General features: G+C 39.6%; 1 protein-coding gene across 1 annotated transcript in view; it reads right to left on the bottom strand.

The window, feature by feature from the left end:
• EPHA3 (EPH receptor A3) overlaps window positions 1-20,092 on the bottom strand; it is a 686,746-nt gene that overhangs the window by 335,377 nt on the left and 331,277 nt on the right. Inside the window, 1 exon segment of the mRNA XM_043510261.1 lies at window positions 19,683-19,721. Within this exon segment, the coding sequence (XP_043366196.1) occupies window positions 19,683-19,721 (39 nt within the window).

Below are 20,092 nucleotides of genomic sequence, written 5' to 3' on the forward strand. Positions count from 1 at the left end.
ACTCATGTTATGTTTTCAAGCTTTTATTTACAACCATGGGGGTTAGAAACTTACTTTAAAAAAATGAAGTCTGAGATTCTCCTGATTCCAGAAGCCAGGTGTTTAAGAAAAAGAAAACGTATCACAAGACTCACACAATTTTGATAGTTTGCAGTTCTGCAATAGATATTGCTAGAGCAAGTTATCCATCTCTATAGAGCACCATTGCACAAAGTAAGCTGTGCTTCAACACTACCACAAGTTTCTTATGAGATAGTGAAAACGGACACATCCAAGGTCCTCAGTAGAGGGGGCTGTAACAATTTGTATAGTGGGGGTGCTCAGAGCCATTAAACCAAACTGTAAATCTTGTATGTGATGGAAACTACTTAAAGATATGGGGTGCAGCAGCAACCACAGCACCCCCAGTTCCAGCACCTAACATTATAGAGAAGTGAGGCCAATGTAGCACCCAGATTGGTTGTACTTTAGATTATTAATTATTAATTATTATTATTATTATTATTGTAGTATCCAAGGGCCAGCCAAGAATGGCTTCCCATTATACTAGATAAACACACCATGTTAAATTTACATTATTGATGAAGAATGACCTAAAGGAAGCAGGAACAACCACTAGAAGGCACTTGGTGCTAGCCAATAGGATCACTGCTATTAAAACTGAGATAAGTCAAGACCAAGAGCTGTTCTTCAACAACAAACAGAAATATCTAGTATGATATCTGTTGTGAACACTATTTTTTGCTAGCTATCATAGCTACACTTGTTCTATTTAGACTGGATGGATATCCTACAACATGGTAAACAGAAGGTCAATAATTAGTGTATGGGGCTCAGAACAAAACAGTTTTCTCTCTCAATTTACAACTAACTTGAGCTATTCAGTTTAATATGACAGATATTTAAATTCAGTTCAGAAGTATGATTTATAACTTTTCCTACTGGAAGACACAGCCTTGCACTCAGTAGAGATTATTTGTGGAAAAATAAAGAAATCATTTGCAAGAAGTAAGCTTTTATAGCAGTAATTTTGTCACAACCTCTTTTTACTTACTGTGAGCTGTTCAGGAAATTAATACTCCCAAGCTTTAAGAAGGTCCTCAGACAGCACAGATTAGAAAACAGATTGCTCCCTCAATTCCTACAACTTCTTGTCACACTTTAATAATGATGCCCCTTATGCATAAAATACATTCTTAACAAGCTTTTTTTGTGCATTACTCAAGCAAATAGCTGGTGAAGAAGACTATAGTGGGTAAAAGCAGTGGGTCAAGTTTATTAACTCCTTCCACCATCTACTAGAGAAAAGGAGTACTTGTGGCACCTTAGAGACTAACAAATTTATTTGAGCATAAGCTTTCGTGAGCTACAGCTCACTTCATCAGATGCATTTGGTGGAAAATACAGTGGGGAGATTTATATACACACACAGAGAACATGAAACAATGGGTTTTATCATACACACTGTAAGGAGAGTGATCACTTAAGATGAGCCATCATCAGCAGTGGCGGGGGGAGGAGGAGGAAAACCTTTCATGGTGACAACCAAGGTAGGCCATTTCCAGCAGTTAACAAGAATGTCTGAGGAACAGTGGAGGGGGGGGAGAAATAACATGGGGAAATAGTTTTACTTTGTGTAATGACTCATCCATTCCCAATCTCTATTCAAGCCTAAATTAATTGTATCCAGTCTGCAAATTAATTCCAATTCAGCAGTCTCTCGTTGGAGTCTGTTTTTTAAGCTTTTTTGTTGAAGGATAGCCACTCTTAGGTCTGTAATCGAGTGACCAGAGAGACTGAAGTGTTCTCCAACTGGTTTTTGAATGTTATAATTCTTGACGTCTGATTTGTGTCCATTCATTCTTGTACGTAGAGACTGTCCAGTTTCACCAATGTACATGGCAGAGGGACATTGCTGGCACATGATGGCATATATCACATTGGTAGATGCGCAGGTGAATGAGCCTCTGATAGTGTGGCCGATGTGATTAGGCCCTATGATGGTGTCCCCTGAATAGATATGTGGACAGAGTTGGCAACGGGCTTTGTTGCAAGGATAGGTTCCTGGGTTAGTGGTTCTGTTGTGTGGTATGTGGTTGCTGGTGAGTATTTGCTTCAGGTTGGGGGACTGTCTGTAAGCAAGGACTGGCCTGTCTCCCAAGATCTATGAGAGTGATGGGTCCTCCTTCAGGATAGGTTGTAGATCCTTGATGATGCGTTGGAGAGGTTTTAATTGGGGGCTGAAGGTGATGGCTAGTGGCGTTCTGTTATTTTCTTTGTTGGGCCTGTCCTATAGTAGGTGACTTCTGGGTACTCTTCTGGCTCTGTCAATGTGTTTCTTCACTTCAGCAGGTGGGTATTGTAGTTGTAAGAATGCACTTGATTACAGACCTGAGGGTGGCTATCCTTCCACAAAAAAACTTCAAAAAACAGACTCCAACGAGAGACTGCAGAATTGGAATTAATTTGCAAACTGGATACAATTAAGTTAGGCTTGAATAGAGACTGGGAATGGATGAGTCATTACATAAAGTAAAACTATTTCCCCATGTTATTTCTCCCCCACACCCCACCCCCACTGTTCCTCAGATGTTCTTAAGAAGAAAAGGAGTACTTGTGGCACCTTAGAGACTAACAAATTTATTTGTTCTTGTTAACTGCTGGAGATAGCCTACCTTGCTTGTCACCATGAAAGGTTTTCCTCCTTCCACTCCCCCCCACTGCTGGTGATGGCTCATCTTAAGTGATCACTCTCCTTACAGTGTGTATGATAAAACCCATTGTTTCATGTTCTCTGTGTGTCTATATAAATCTCCCCACTGTATTTTCCACCAAATGCATCCGATGAGGTGAGCTGTAGCTCACGAAAGCTTATGCTCAAATAAATTTGTTAGTCTCTAAGGTGCCACAAGTACTCCTTTTCTTTTTGCGAATACAGACTAACACGGCTGCTACTCTGAAACCTGTCATCTACTAGAGATTACAGACCACATACTGGAATTGGATTAAAGAACCGCACGTGAAAGAAGTTACACTTTGAATGCAAGTCTGGAAGGAAAACAAACCTATCCACACTGCTATCTTTTAGTTAGATAATGGTTGCATGGATAGATGCTGGCTCACAAAATACATACTGGAATTATTTTCTATTGATATCTTAAAATATTACAAAGACCTTGACATTTTTGACAGCTTATTTCACCACACTCATTACTCCCCACACCAAAAAAAAGTTAGATCATCATTTCATTAGATCTCCTCTTGTGCTCCTCTTGTCAAAGAATCAGGGAACATTATTTTTTAAAATGGTTTAATATTGACACAATGAGCAATCCATCTGGGGACATTACATGTGAAGAGATTGTTATACTATCAACGTCTCAGCACCACTTTTAATGTAGGAATTGCTATCAATACACATACATGACAAATAGATTTGAAACACTGACATTTCAGTATAATACTTACCTTCACTCTTTTGCAGTGAAACAGATTTTTTTTGCTGCTGGTAATCCTGCCTAGTCATTGTTTTCCTAAGCAAAATTAGTCTGCCACTTATGACTTGCTACACATAGACCAAATATATGAACTTGTGCTGGGATTTTCCAAAGGAGCACCTGACTAGTTAAGCACCTATCTTCCATTGAACTCGTATAGGTGTTTGGCACCTAACACCCACCAGCAATTTTGAAAATCCAGCCTTGATAAATGTTATTTAAAATCAAAATCACTGTTGAGTCCAGTGATTTTATTATTAATTAGAACAATTCTGAAAGTGAATACAATGCTTCCCAAATAGTGCTAAACTGGGCTTCATAGAGCATGAAACCTTGTCCACAGAGCGGGTTTGGCAGGGAAAGTGACAACGCCACCTCCCCAACAGCACACTTTATATACACCTTAACTACATTCTGAAGGTTTCAGAGTAGCAGCCGTGTTAGTCTATATCTGCAAAAAGAACAGGAGTACTTTTGGCACCTTAGAAACTAATACATTTATTTGAGCGTAAGCTTTCATGAAGTGAGCTCTAGCTCACGAAAGCTTACGCTCAAATAAATGTGTTAGCCTCTAAGGTGCCACAAGTACTCCTTTTCTTTTTGCGAATACAGACTAACACGGCTGCTACTCTGAAACCTGTCATCTACTAGAGATTACAGACCACATACTGGAATTGGATTAAAGAACCGCACGTGAAAGAAGTTACACTTTGAATGCAAGTCTGGAGGGAAAACAAACCTATCCACACTGCTATCTTTTAGTTAGATAATGGTTGCATGGATAGATGCTGGCTCACAAAATACATACTGGAATTATTTTCTATTGATATCTTAAAATATTACAAAGACCTTGACATTTTTGACAGCTTATTTCACCACACTCATTACTCCCCACACCAAAAAAAAGTTAGATCATCATTTCATTAGATCTCCTCTTGTGCTCCTCTTGTCAAAGAATCAGGGAACATTATTTTTTAAAATGGTTTAATATTGACACAATGAGCAATCCATCTGGGGACATTACATGTGAAGAGATTGTTATACTATCAACGTCTCAGCACCACTTTTAATGTAGGAATTGCTATCAATACACATACATGACAAATAGATTTGAAACACTGACATTTCAGTATAATACTTACCTTCACTCTTTTGCAGTGAAACAGATTTTTTTTGCTGCTGGTAATCCTGCCTAGTCATTGTTTTCCTAAGCAAAATTAGTCTGCCACTTATGACTTGCTACACATAGACCAAATATATGAACTTGTGCTGGGATTTTCCAAAGGAGCACCTGACTAGTTAAGCACCTATCTTCCATTGAACTCGTATAGGTGTTTGGCACCTAACACCCACCAGCAATTTTGAAAATCCAGCCTTGATAAATGTTATTTAAAATCAAAATCACTGTTGAGTCCAGTGATTTTATTATTAATTAGAACAATTCTGAAAGTGAATACAATGCTTCCCAAATAGTGCTAAACTGGGCTTCATAGAGCATGAAACCTTGTCCACAGAGCGGGTTTGGCAGGGAAAGTGACAACGCCACCTCCCCAACAGCACACTTTATATACACCTTAACTACATTCTGAAGGTTTCAGAGTAGCAGCCGTGTTAGTCTATATCTGCAAAAAGAACAGGAGTACTTTTGGCACCTTAGAGACTAATACATTTATTTGAGCGTAAGCTTTCATGAAGTGAGCTCTAGCTCACGAAAGCTTACGCTCAAATAAATGTGTTAGCCTCTAAGGTGCCACAAGTACTCCTCATTCTTTTTACATTATGAAGGTAGAGCTGTGCGCAAACAACCACTTCTAGTTATGATGGGGAAAAACAATCACATGTAAGCTGCTTCTGTGAAAAGCAACATGTTAGAGCTGGAATTTGGTGACTGTTCAATTCTAATGAAAAGGAGAATATTTTCAAGTACTAATTTTAATAGTAATCTTCCCATTAGTTCAGTATTCAAATAAAAACTGCTACAAATACCATTCTTCCTTCCTCAACACTGATTCCTTATCACATATAAGCTTTGTTAAGGTTGTGGTTGTAAATCACTGTTAAGTGTATATTTCTTTTGGAGTTAAACAAGTATTTAAAAAGAGAGGTAAGGTCAAATTTCTAAGAAACCCAAACTATGGACCATAGTTAAGGCATCAAAACCACCTTAACTCTGCCCTCAGAGATGACAGACTACCCACTTCCCTCTTTAAATGTAGAGTATGGAAAGAGTTTACTGCAAAAGATGGCTTTTATAATTCTGTTTCATTATTAAACATTTTCATTGTGGAAGTCCCAGAAATCAAAACATGGGTTATGCCTGATTGTGCAAGACAATGTATAAACACCATAATTGTCCCTGCCCAAAAGTGTGTTTCATATATACATCTCTAAGACTACTAAGTGTGAGGATTCTGTCACCATAGAAGTTTCTTCTTGTCTCATGCCATTTCATGATATGGGCACAGGAGATTTTCATGTGGAGGGGGATTCTCTTATCTGATGACACTAGGCTTCAGTCCTGGAAGGAGCTGAGAACTATCTGTGAAGTACTGAGTTTCTTCAGCATCTTGCAGCACCTTAATAAAGAAAGGGCTCAGGATGATTGCCTTCTGTATGTTTTTAATGAGCAATTATTAAATGTGTGTGTACACGTATGTACATACTAGATATAACTGTGAAAGGATGTGTAAAGGTACCACCACAGTGCAATTAGGCCCTCAGTTTCTGTGGTCATTGATAAAGTAAACATTTCTGGGTGCCTACCGTTGTACAGCTTTCCCATCTTCTCAGGGTGTCACCATGGAAGCAAATCTCAGACACCTTAACTGAGAGTTTGAATACTTTCAAATGGTTGGCTCTGGTGGCTACTTCCTGCAACACAGCAAGGAGATGTTTTTCCTTTAAGAAATTTGTACATCCAATTAACTTAATTTTAACGAAGTCCCACTGACCATTTTTCAAGGCAGAAACAGATTGCATTTTTCTTCCTGACTGCGATGTCCAGGAATTTTTAGTGCACTTAATTTACAAGAGCCTGTCTGATTGACTTAACTTTTGGTGGTAATTTTCTCCTTTTTCCATGGACAAGCCTCCAATCAGTTTACATTTGGATGTCTCTCTCTGCAATGAAAAAGGGGTTTTTGTGTGGTTTTTTTTCATTTTTATTAAAGGAAACCTTTTGTCTTCAGCACTTATTTTAAAATGCCTGTGGCATAAAAAATTAGAAAATTCTTTCAACGCTAATGCATACCTTTCATTGTAGGACATCACCTCATAGTTCCTTTGTCCGATTTACTTCACACTTGTTAGCAGAACCCTTGCTCACAACTCTAAACTAACAATCCTGATAAGACTTCTTTGCAGGTTTTAGAAGGGGGCGAAAGCCTAGTTTATAAGTGGAAACCCAGATGAAACCTTAGCTCCGTTAGCTGCATAATCCATAATCAAATTCTGCATCTGTATATTAATCCTGTGATGAGCTGCCAAAATCTTAACAACTGGTTCCCTCCTCACCCACGAGGGGGCCGTTGCCCACCCCCACCCCCCGGGACTCCTGCCCCATCCACCCCCCTCCCCTGTCCCCTGACTGCCCCCAGAACTGGGCGGGAGGGTCTTGTGGGCCACCGTAGTGGGTGCCCACCGCACCCCTAAGAGCCAGAGGGACCTGCTGGGGGGTGAGGTGGGGAGTCCCGGCAATGCTTACCTGGGGCAGCTCCCAGGAAGCATCCGGCAGGTCCCTCTGGTTTCTAGGGGTGGGGGAGCATAGCTGGGCAGGCTTCCCGGGTTACCTGCTGCAGTGCGGGTGGCCCGCCTCGCGCTCCCCCGCCCCAGCTCACCTCCGTCTCACTCTGCCTGAGCACAAAGCCACTGCTTGCTTCTCAGCCCTCCCCGGCTTTCCCGCGAACAGCTGATTCGCGGGAAGCTGGGGGAGGGGGCAGAAAAGCAGAGCAGGGTGGCGTGTTCAGGGGAGGAGGCGGAGACAGAGCGGAGGTGAGCTGGGGCTAGGGGCAGGGTGGGGAGCTGCCGGTAGGTGCTCTGCACCCACCAAATTTTCCCCTTGGGTGCTCCAGCCCCGGAGTACCCATGGAGTCGGCGCCTAAGGCGCCACTTTTGGCTGGTTGTTAAATTTAGAAGCCCTTTTAGAACTTGCGGAACAACCGGTTCTAAAAGGGCTTCTAAATTTAACAACCGGTTCCAGCTAACTGATGCAAACTGGCTCCAGCTCACCACTGTATTCATCCCAAATTGAAATATAAGTTGGTTTAGCATTAGGTTGATATAGACAGTATATAATTACTGCAATTTCTGCTGATCTTGATCTGGACAAAGTTGATTTACTGTTGGTTTTTCCCAGGTGCCATTCCTCTCCAATTTCCTTGTTATGTTGATTTCACACCTTTCTAAGGGAAACCAATCTAAGGTTTTACATTGGCCTCAGGTCGTTGCAGTAGTGATTGCTTTTAATAATTTTCTGAGGTGCTGTTTACCACCTTTCTAGGCTGAGACCACTGCTTTTATAGGAAAATAACTAAAAATGATGGCTTTGTCTTCTCCTCTAATAGTAACAATATTTGTGGAACTCCCAGAGTGTGCTATTCTTAGGTTTCAATTAATTCAGAATTAATTGAATGAATTCCTGCAGCTTGAATTCTCTCTAGGTCCAGTCTTTCCAGCATGTCAACCCCATCCTTAAATTGTTTAACCAGCTCTGAGTAAAATGTCATTGCTTTAAGCATCTTGGTAATTTTCTACAAACTGAAGGTCTTGTGCTGATATCAGTACTAGTTTAAGGAATGTGACATCCTAGAGAAAGGAAAATCCATTTTGATGAGCCCTTTATTATTGGATGTGAGATACTATGTCATGATACTGTGTCATGCAACTTAGACTCAAATAAGAGTTGATGTTCCACATGGCACATGATCATGGCAGCCAAACTGAAGAAACCTTATTCAGACAAAATGTTCTAGGCATGGATTTAGGACCTAAGGGTTTGCATCAGTATTTGGTGGTAGCAGCTGTCTGGAATGAAAACAGAGTTCACCATTCACTCGGGCAGCTGTTTCTACTTGTGGTATCTGGCATATCCCAAATATAAACTGTTCCGATTTAGGTATTAAATGTGCTCTGTGAAACTGAATAATTTTTTAAAAAAAATAATTATTACATGAAAATATTTTAGGTTTCATTTGGGTCACTTTTATGTCTGGATAGTTTTGATTTTTGTGAAGTTTCATAAAATGTTTACATGTTGAAAAGATGCACATTTGTGTTTTCATTGCAAGTCCACCCTTGCTTGAAAACAGGCCATATTGGATTTTAAAAAACATCTTCTTTTTAAGCCAATTTTTGGCCATATGTTTGCGTATTGGCCCAGTTATCTGACAACTGAGTCGGAGGTGAAAAATGTGTACTCAAATCCCATTTAAATTAATGGCAGTTTTCTGCCTGTATAAAAAATGAATAATGATTCAGAATTTGAGGCCAAGAATTTGTGGTGTTCTTGTCCCTCAAAAATGTGATATTTTATGTTGATTATTTGTTTAGTGTGAACAATGTGCTTGCAGCTATACTATATAAACAGTCCTTGCACCAAGAAGCATATAATTCGTCTTGGCTGAATTCCAATTTCATTTTTTATCATTTTGATGGATAATATCTATGTAAAAATCTAAAAAAATTGCTTACAAGTTAGCGATTTAAATTTTCACAGTTGCACAAAATTATGGATTTCAAGCATTTTTTTCAGTTTTTATCCATTTCAATTTTAATTGCTGTGGGAAATTATGGGGAGCAGAAAATTATGTAATGACAATTGACATTGAGATTCAAAAAATTAAAAACTGTTAAGACACAAATTGTCAACATCACATGTCAAAATATATGAAGTAAATCATATTTACATGTTAAATCAACAAATGATACCTGCTTTTACTATTCGTTGACTAGTTCATTTGTAATAACACTAATTCAAAAGGTTAAGTCACTGGATTTTGATTCTAATAAGTTCTCAAGCAGCATGTTTCTTACTTTGCCTATGTGTAAATTGTGAGCATCATTGGTGGAAATATTTTGTCAGTTTGTGTGTACGGTGAAATTTACATTTACTGATAAAAATCTAATCCCTTCAAGCCTAAATATAGTCTAAAAGAGAATATTTTTTAATGTTACAAAATTGTGCATAGCTAGCTACTAGCCACTATATAACATGACTATTCCATCAGCTATCAGTTGACTTTGAAACAAAACAAAACAAAACAAAATCTCATGTTTAGGTTATTACAACATTATAAACTAATTATTTCATGTGGAATATTGTGTCACAGACAGACATTCCATTCCATTAAGAAAAAACACTGGTTCTACATTATTTTAACCACTTGGATTAATGTAAGTATGTATTCTGAAGTTCACAGTATGCTGATTGGCAAATGTACTTCACCTATAAGGTATCTTAAATTTAACACCGAACTGGGCCAAATTCCACCCTGACACACACATAATCTCTGGGCTCAGTCACGCCATTAACTACAGTACAGTGTAACTCCACTGCCTATTGGGATATATGGCTACACACTGTGATGTCTCGAAATCAAACAAAAAATGTCAAATACATTTTTAAACTTTTACTAAAAAAAATGGAAATAAAATTCTAGTGTAGGTAGGTGAGCTCCGTGTGTATAATTTTCATAAAATCATGGTTTTTCTTCTGGTTAGGAATCACATGCAGTAATATATTATCTATTGGATAGTTGATATTAAAGCATCTGATGTTTACATAGCACTTTTAATGCAAAGATCCAAAAGTGCTTGATAAACATCACAAACGGGTAACAGATTATAAGGAACAGGAATGGGAGAGACTATACAGTTTGGAGCCCAGTCCTCCAACCTTCAATTACACAGGTAGTCCATAGTCCTGCAAGCAGTTCCAGTGAAACCATTGGCATTCCTTGTTCCAGTAAGGACTACTCATGTGAGTAAAGGTTGCAGGGTCAGGGCCTTATTCACAAGCACTGCTTATACATCAAAGACTTTCCCCAAGTTTAGTACAAAATCCATATTTCCCCACACAGGAAAATTCTCCCCGACTTGTTTTTCTCTGTGTGATGTAGATATAAGCAGATGTGGACAGTCTTTACTTCAGGTAGCCTATTCCTTCCCTTTGCTGTCTTTTTGCTGCATGCTGCTATCAACCAGCAAAAGAGGGGTCTCCTGACTAGAGGAAATAGGTACAAAGCATCATGGAGAGCAGGTGTTGAAGCAAGAGAGACCACAAAACAGGGTAGATCCCCCACCTCTGCTAGAATCATGGTAAAACTCCTCCCTTCTCCCTGGTTTAAGGCAGCCCTGCTTGTGAGAATTTTCCTCTGTTGGTGAATTGAGGGGAATCAGAAATGGGAGCAGGTAGAAGATCTGGGTGTCTCCCTGGGAAGTTTCTGGAGATCCAGTCCTTCCCACCAGCAAATGCTTGATGGGAGAAGAGGTGCATCAACTGGGTGTCTATCTAGAAACTCTCCTTTGCAGGAAGTTACCCCTGCCATCAGCTCCCCTTTCCTGTAAGTGAATAGGGTGGGGAGGAGACCCTCCACTGAGAGTTCCCTCTGCCTGATGGGCAAAGATAAATACATGATTAGTATTGCCAACCCCAAGCATTCAAAATTTACGAGACTGGCTTGAAAGTAATGAGATTTTAAATAATAAATATTGGGTTTCTTTAGATTTGCGTTCTAGCTTGTGATCCTATTTTCAAGCTTTCCCCTGCAACCAGGAGGGTTAAAAACTTTCCCACCTCCCCAAAATCAAAGCTAAGAATCTCATGTAAATACTCCAGGATCTTAGGCTTAAGAAAAACACTAAATAACACAAACATTTTATGCAAAAATCTGTCTTTTTAAAGATCTTAGAAATGTTCTCAGAGGCAGGAAATCACATTTAATATTTCAACATTTTCCCAAGAACCAGCCCCTCCTCCGTCTTCCCCCATTATAATTTGTTTTTAAAAAGAGTACAGAGCTTCCTCCTAGTCAAGTTCACATGACAACATTTATAGGAACAGGGGTGGAAAGCAATGGAGGTGTGCGCCCCCATCAGAGCTACACTATGCATATGTTGGCTGAGATTTTCAAAGCCAGTAGGGGATTTAGCAACACAAATCCCATTCTTATTCACATAAACTCCTCTAGTTGGATTTGAAAATCTCAACCAATACTTTAATTTGGCTGACTTTGATATTGGATGTTATTATTATTATTATTTTGTAGGCATTTTTTCCTTAAGAATATAATTTCCAATATAGATACACACTTCTCCTTACATATTATCTGCACATACATTTAACAAAGATTGTGATAACCAATGTGACACAGGCTTTCAGTAGAAACCTTAAATGACATTCTTTGGTAAATTAGTATTTAAAACAGCAGACCCAGAGGATCTCTGTAACCCTTATACATCCCTGTGCCCTCTGCCAGTTGGCATCGAGAGGTCCTTGGGTCACAGCCTCCAACCAAAACATAGGGATGTCACTGCCCAAAACAAAGGCACATGTGAGGCTGCTCAGAAATTTGAACTCTGTGAGCAGGAGGGCTTCACTGGGTATTGTTTTAGTAGATGTTTGTGTGGGTGGGAGGGAGGGAGAAAGAGAGAGAGAAACAGGAGAAATACCACAGAAGGAGACAGGAAGCACCAAGCACAGCCACAGAAGCACTGTTAGTGAAAAAGCCAAGATAGAGAGCTTTTGGGTTCAGTGTTTGCTGAAAGATGCTTGGAAATGTAAGGAGAAAAAAAATCTCCTGTTGTCTGACTCCTACTGCGTTCAAAGAAACAGGGCTTTGTAAATAAACAGGCCTGCATCAAAGAAATGCCTAAAGTTTCATCCATTTCTCCTCCAAATGGAAAGACCCTGCAGACCTCTGAATTTTGACTAACCGCTCAGTTCAAAAAGGGGGAACCTTTCCCAAAAGGTACACAACACTCAGATAAATTGGCTTAAAATAACAGAGACTTGTACCCAATATTGTCGTATTTATGCTTGGCATTTCCCCTCTTTGGCGCCATTGGTAGACATGAGTAACTCTTGGTGCCCCCTGTTGTCTTACCAACCGAGTTACAGCATGCCCGCTGCAGACCCCTGACTCAGTAGGTGTCAGACTGCAGCAGCTGACATTCCTTTCTACTCTTCTCTTTCTGTAGGGAATATTGTTTAACAGATCAGAATCTTTTGATCTCCAGATTTTGAGCCATGGCAAACTAGCTATGCCAACAGGATTGGGTCTTGGAAATCGCCCCTTCGCAGCTATTAACCTGGCTATTATGTTTGAGAGTTTCCTGTGATGCTCTTACCTAGGCTATCATTTCACCTTGTGCGCTTGGTTTCTTTATCAACCATTTTGTGCTCAAATTCCATAGCAAATATCCCATCATAAACAAACACAGAGGTATGAACAATATTCTTTCAAAATAATATAGGTATTTGCCAGTTCTCAACAGTCTAAATTTTAATCATTTATACTGAAGATATTTACAAGGGTTTTGAGTGTAACACTTAAAATGCTTTCCAAATTGGGAAAAAAACTTATTAAACAAAAATGAAATACAAGAGGAAAGAGAGGGGCTGTTCATTCTAAGGGCCCAGTTCTCATGTACACTAAGGTTGCTTTAAAGAAACCTTAAAGTAGCCTTCAGTGAAGATTATATTAATTTTAATGCTCCTTTCCACAAAAGCAGTGTAATGGAGCCTTTGTGTACATGAGAATCAAGACCTAAATTTCCAGGTGTTTATAAATTTTAAAATTTTGACCTCAAAATTGTATTGCAAATATTTATGTATTAGTGTCTATATACAGATATAATTACAGATATAATAAAAGATGTTGTTGGGCCAAGTGCTCTTTCCATCAAAGTCACTGGCAAAACTTCTATTATCTTCTGTGGAAACAGGATCAGATTCTTAGACCTCTGTGTACAATACAGAAGTGCAGTGTGCTTTATAGAGAAAGAATTAATAATGGATGGAAACCACATTCAGTAATTTTCTACATGTACTCTGAAGGAAAAAGAACACTATGGAAAATTTTATATTCATATAATTAATTCTGATCTTCCTTCAATGTACATATTACAAAAAATTACATATCAGTCCATGGCTCTAAAAATCTCTAACACACTTAATTTATCTTGGTTGTAATCCTAACTGTCATGGACCCTCAAAGGCTTTATTGTAGTGTTACTGAAACATGCAAATTGCTCAGTCCTTGGAGCATCTTTCTATACTGGACAAATGAATGAATATAGGCTGTTAGCAAATACCATAGTACAAAGAACATGTGTACAGATATACTTTTTCTCTAAAAAGCCTTTACATTTCTGAGCTTTGTAGTTGCTAAGAATGTCATCTGGCTTTCTGGTGCTCCAGAGAAGGAAATATTGTGGTGTAAGAAAGTAGTTTTAAAACCTCTGCAATCTTTTATTTAAGATATAATTTAAAAAATTCAGGGGGTTCACCTGGGTCATAGACAGCTAAGATGACTTTACAGTTATCTCATTGGTTTGAAAATATTGTGCACTCAAAAGGTTTATAGCTCATTAACATGGTATGTTTTCCCTTGTAATACCCCCTCCTGTGCAGTACTAATTTCATTTTAACAATATGATTTGAACACCACACATACAATTAGTTTCTATCACATGTGAAAGCCTTTTCATTCAAGGTCAAATTATATTAAGTTTAGGAAGCAGGATGAAGAGAGTCTGGTCAAAGCCACATTGTCTGATTTTATTTTTTATATATACACATAGATGTGTATGTACACAAACATGCTCCTTATTCTGTTTTTATCTGAAAAGCCTCAGTTTAGCCAAACAGCAGATCTGAAACTGTTAAACAAAACAGTTCATTTTCTGCTATTAAGGCTATTTGTGCACACTGCAATTCACTTTTGGTCAAGTTAGCAGCAACTGTCTAGAAAGATAATTAGAAAATATAATGAAGCACTGTTTTAGAAATTCAGCAAACAGCTCTCTCAATTAGTTCACGAAAATTAAACAGGAATGTCTAATGGTGTAACTGATGTTGCATAAATCACTCTAAGAGAATATTTAGACATTACTACTTCCAGTGATACAGAATCCAAGAAGGAACCATGGAAGTGCGACCAGTGTACCTCTTAAATATACTTCATTTTGAAGCACATCATTCATCTTAGTCCCAAATTTGGTGCCCTCTCACTTACTTTCAAAAAGTATTTACATCAGAAATAATCATGAAACTGTTGTTCTAGAAAGAGAGTTATTTAACAATAAATAAATGAATTCTACAGCATTTAAAATTTTCCTAAAATAAAAATTTGTTTCCCATACATTTTGGATCTTCGTCATATGCTGCATCCCATATTTGGGCCTTGATAGTTTGAGAGGGCATTGCTGTTAAGAATTGAGAGGCATGACCACCCCATCTCCCTCTTCCCCTCCCCCACCCCACATTTTAATACAGTTTTTAAACATTTGTTTCTTATCCTTAGCTATTTTGTTGAGGTGGGAGAAGTTGAAGCATATTGTATACAAGGCAGTGTCACTTGGGGTATGTCTACACCGCAACTAGACCTGGGTGGTCAACCTGTGGCTCCGGAGCCACATGCAGCTCTTCAGAAGTTAATATGTGGCTCCTTGTATAGGCACCCACTCCGGGGCTGGAGCTACAGGCGCCAACTTTTCAATGTGTGTAGGGGTGCTCACTGCTCAACCCCTGGCTCTGCCACAGGCCCTACCCCCACTCCACCCCTTCCTGCCTGCTCCCCTGAGCCTGCCTCGCTCCTCTCCACTCCTCCACAGAGCGTCCTGCATGCCACGAAACCGCTGATCAGGAGGTGCGGGGAGGAAAGGGGAAGAGCTGATCGGTGGGGCTGCTGGTGGATCGGAGGTGCTGGGAACAGGGGCAGGGGGAGCGAATGGGAGGCTGCTGATGTATTACTGTGGCTCTTTGGCAATGTACATTGGTAATTTCTGGCTCCTTCTCAGGCTCAGGTTGGCCACTCCTGAACTAGACACTACAGCTGGCCCATGCCAGCTGACTTGGGCTCGTGGGGCTCAGGCTAAAGGGGTTGTTTCATTGTTGTGTAGACTCCCAGGCTTGGGCTGTAGGACCCTGAGAGGTGGGGACAAAATTCCAACCAATCTCAGTTTTCCTACCAACTGTAGAAAACAAATCACCTAATTAATGGAACATCTGACATCTTATCCATGGGACACATTTATTTTCACTTCTTACTTCATCATAATGTCAGTAGGCTGCCTCAAAAGTAGCATCAAGGCCACACCTGAGCATCCACTACCTCTAGCAGTAATATTGTTCCAGAAGTGAGCCAAAAAGTGGACAACAGAGCTTACAACTTTGAAAAAAGCTCATTTGAACACTTTATACCTATATAGCAACACCTTAGACTGGAAGCAAGTTGTGGTGGGTGTTAGAATACCTACATCTGTAGTTAAAAGTCAAGTCCTCAATTCACTTTTCTTTTCCGGGGTTCAGAGATTTGGAGATTGTTATAAAACTACTATCTGAGTACCACCAAATCTCTAGGTGTTTCTTGTGAAGAGAAAAGGAGTACTTGTGGCACCTTAGAGACTAACAAATTTATTTGAGCATAAGCTTTCGTGAGCTACAGCTCACCTCATCGGATGCATCCGATGAAGTGAGCTGTAGCTCACGAAAGCTTATGCTCAAATAAATTTGTTAGTCTCTAAGGTGCCACAAGTACTCCTTTTCTTTTTGCGAATACAGACTAACACGGCTGCTACTCTGAAACTTGTGAAGAGAGACATACTGATAAGCTTTGGGGCTACCCTTCAACACAAAGGGAATGTTTCAGATGTGGTCCATTATTACTGATTAACTCTACTTACACAATAAGATCTGGAGTGCCTGCCTAGAAATAGAAATAGCTACCACAAGTGATAAAATTAAGCAATGATCATTTAAGAATGGAATATGTTCTTCATGCTCAAGTTTGAGGTAGAATGGATGTTTCTCAGCTTTTTAAAAACCGAGAGTTGTCATGTTAAATTTTTCTCCCCCACTGCTCATGAAAGGGATATTTTAAATGATAGTATTGTTCTATGATTTACACAAATAAGGTAATTTTGTGCACACTAGTGTTTGCAAGCCCCCAGATATTACATGCATGCTGTATGTTTAAGGGTAGAATACCCCACAATCACTTTAGCACAGTAGCATCCACAAATGCCCATTAGAATCTGTACCTCATTGTGCTAGGTGCTATACAAATACATAGCAAAAGACAGCCCATTTCCCAAAGAATGTACACAGTCTAACATTTGGTGGCAAGCTCTACAATGAGCCCCTCACAAAACCCAAGAAAATGAGCTTTTCATACAATTCCAACTGGGATTTATGTGAGAGAGAGTGATGGAACCCACTCTCCAAACTTGGGGCAGGATAGGGGTCTGCATCATAGCCCTTTTGGGTCCTCCATAGCAGCTTCTCCAGCCTAACAGCTGCTGCCCTCTATTCTGTATGCCAAGGGTCACTGCCACTTAGAGTAACCAGACATCAAGTGTGAAAAATTGGGACAGGGGGTGAGGAGTAATAGGAGCCTATATAAGAAAAAAGACCCAAAAATTGGGACTGTCCCTATAAAAATCGGGACATCTGGTCACCCTACTGCCACTGGACTCATTATATTCAATCAAGTGGCCTCATCCAAGCCCTGCCATCAATGCCCTGAGCAGGCCTATCAGGATTCAATGCAAAGTGCACTATTCTGTAGCTCTTGTTCGTGACCGCCCCACACACACTAACCTCCCATCTCTGGAACACAGAGCGGTGCAGGCTCTCATCCAGTGAGTCAACGTCACACACAAAGGAGGTCAACTGATAAACACAGACTTTGCTTTTGTCTTCTATATTTGTACAAAGTAAAAGGTTCTACTTCTTTGTTAAAAGGAAAAAGCTGGTGAGTTGTGTGTATTAGTTTACCTTACCATGTCAATGAATCGTACCAGGAATATGACTAGCTAAGATATTGTGTCTCAGTCTACAGTAGCCTTTCATTAAAGTAGAATGGGATATTCAGAGAAATTCCTGATCTACCTCATACTTCTCGATAAGTAATGCAAGAATGTTCCTGGGAATGCCTGTTTCACTCTTTTAACGTATTTGCTTTGGCCATACTTGTGTCCCTGTGCATTTGCTTTCTGCACATGTTTGAATGGTCCAGCTTCCTGGCACAAATGTGAATAAAAGAATTTAAATATTAGTCCTGGAAGTTGCACTCTCATCCAAACAATGAACAGGATTGATAAAATGTAATGTGCCTGATGAAATCATAACTATTCCTTGTGGTCTGAATTTATAACATTCATGGTCAATCCACTGAGTACGAAGGATCTGAAAAAAAACTATTCCTCAACAACATTTGAGCAAATGAATTCAAGGGAATTGTGATCTGCTTGTGGTTATCCCATCAGTAATAAAGGGGACTAAAATCATTCAATAAACTATTCGGTTTGGTTTATTCACTCTGCTCCATTGAGCAGCCATAAGCACATTCAACTATTAAATTAGCACTGCTGAGCTGTGCTATTTGCGTTAGCTATTTTTATACACAGCAGGCAATAATCATTCCTTAGTGAAAGAGCAAGATTTCACCCTATGTTTGATTTTGTTGTTAGGAGACCTATTTGGTTACTTCTTGTACTCTTCATTTAGAATTTCTAGGCCCCACCAGCAACATCTATTTGTGTTTCTCAGTGTTATGCACTGAACACTGATTGCAAGCTCCCCTGGTGTGCTGCACAGGGCCTGATTTACACTGCTTGCTGTAAACTAATGTAACACATTGCATTCTGTGAAGATGTGTAGTGCAAGTGTGATTTTGTCATGTACCTTGAATTAGAGATTGCTTCCAATTTGACAGTCTCTTTTTGTTAGATTTCTGCTGTCTCCTTTGAAAAATTCTGAGCAAGCCTTTGGTTTCTCATATGTGTTGGAATGAATATGTCTCTTCTGTTGTAGTATTCATTCCAGGAATGAACATTCTTCTTCCATTACAGCATTCAGTCCAAGAATACTGTGTGGCAAAAAGCAAATGTCTTGATAGCGCTATTGACTAATGGTCAATGTGCAAAGAGCTTAATTACATGCTATGGTTGACTCCCTAGTTGGCCACTTAAATCATTCAACCAGAAAGAGTGCTGCAAAAAATAAAGGGTAAAAATGTGTAAGAAAATACACATGAAATTAATCAAGACACCTATATGTGGTTTTCAAGAAAAGTTCCCAACATTTCAGTTCTGAAATCATTACTGGTAAAACATACTGTCACAGCCCCTGGGTAGGATTCCCCTTTTGAGACCCTAAGCCAATCCCCTAAGTGCACCCTTACCAAGTGGCAGGCCTGTACATCCACTTCTCTCCAGGGTAGGATCCTGCAATCCAATCTCTCCCCAACTGGATTTCCAGGCTAAAACCATTGGTTTCCAACAGTGACACCTATCAGGCCCAGAGGGCTTGACACAAGCAAGAGTTTCCCTTTGGGAACTTGTGGACAGTAATAATATACAGTGCCAGAGAATCAGCTTCTTTAAAATCAAATATGATTTGACAAAAAGTGCATAGCACTCACAGAAACCGATTTTAAACAACAGAGACCTATATGGGTGCTATCTTACCTACTTTTGGCATTCCCCTCAAGCCCCAAGGTAGACATGACTTAACCTTGTGCCCCCATCCCTTCTCTTGGGATCAAGTTACTGCTTGTTTCCTGAAGACTGACTCTCAGTCAGTCTTGGTGGCTCCCTGCATCCCTGTCAGCACTCACTTTCACTCCCTGTGCAACCCCTCCCGACTCAATCAACTCCTCCTTCCTTTTGTAGGTCAGGATCTTGTAATGGCTTAGTATCCTCATTTTGAACCTAGTCTAAGCCTAGGAAGAATAAACTGTTCGAGCCTGGATGAGTGTGGTATGGGGGTATTATCCAGCAAATGGCTTCCCCATTGTTTCCTCAAGGACTCTTATCAGTATCCTTGTTTTGCCTTTCCTGCTTGGTCCCTGGAAGAATCACTTTTGAATAACTCCATGGTGAGTAACGCATTGTGCTCACTCTCTCTCACACACACACACACAGGTATACACAATACAAATTTTAAAAAATGCATATATTTACCAATCATCACAGTTGTTGTTTGTCTCATGATTATATGTCCTAAAAAAGGCAGTAAAATTAGTTTTTGTCAGTAGCTACCTTTTTACTTAGTGAACATTAGCACAAATAGATCAAGCAAATATTTGAGTTCCCCCTCCCTCAAACTAATAAAAAGATCTATCACCCTTTACAGGAGATTTTTAGCCATTGAATGAATACATTATATACATATATATATGAGAGAGAGAGAGAGAGAGAGAGAGACACTCTTCTTTTAGCTCTGACTGCTGGGAAACCAAAAGAATGCATGTTGTATTGAAGTGCATGTTAACAACAGGCAGTTATGGGCCTGGCTGGATCAAGGGATTGGTAATGGAATACAGAGCCTTTCACTTATAGGTTGCAATTTTGAATCTGGTCTAGGTTGGTAA

This window comes from Dermochelys coriacea, chromosome 1, assembly GCF_009764565.3.
Source record: "Dermochelys coriacea isolate rDerCor1 chromosome 1, rDerCor1.pri.v4, whole genome shotgun sequence".
Classification (NCBI taxonomy): Eukaryota; Metazoa; Chordata; order Testudines; family Dermochelyidae; genus Dermochelys; species Dermochelys coriacea.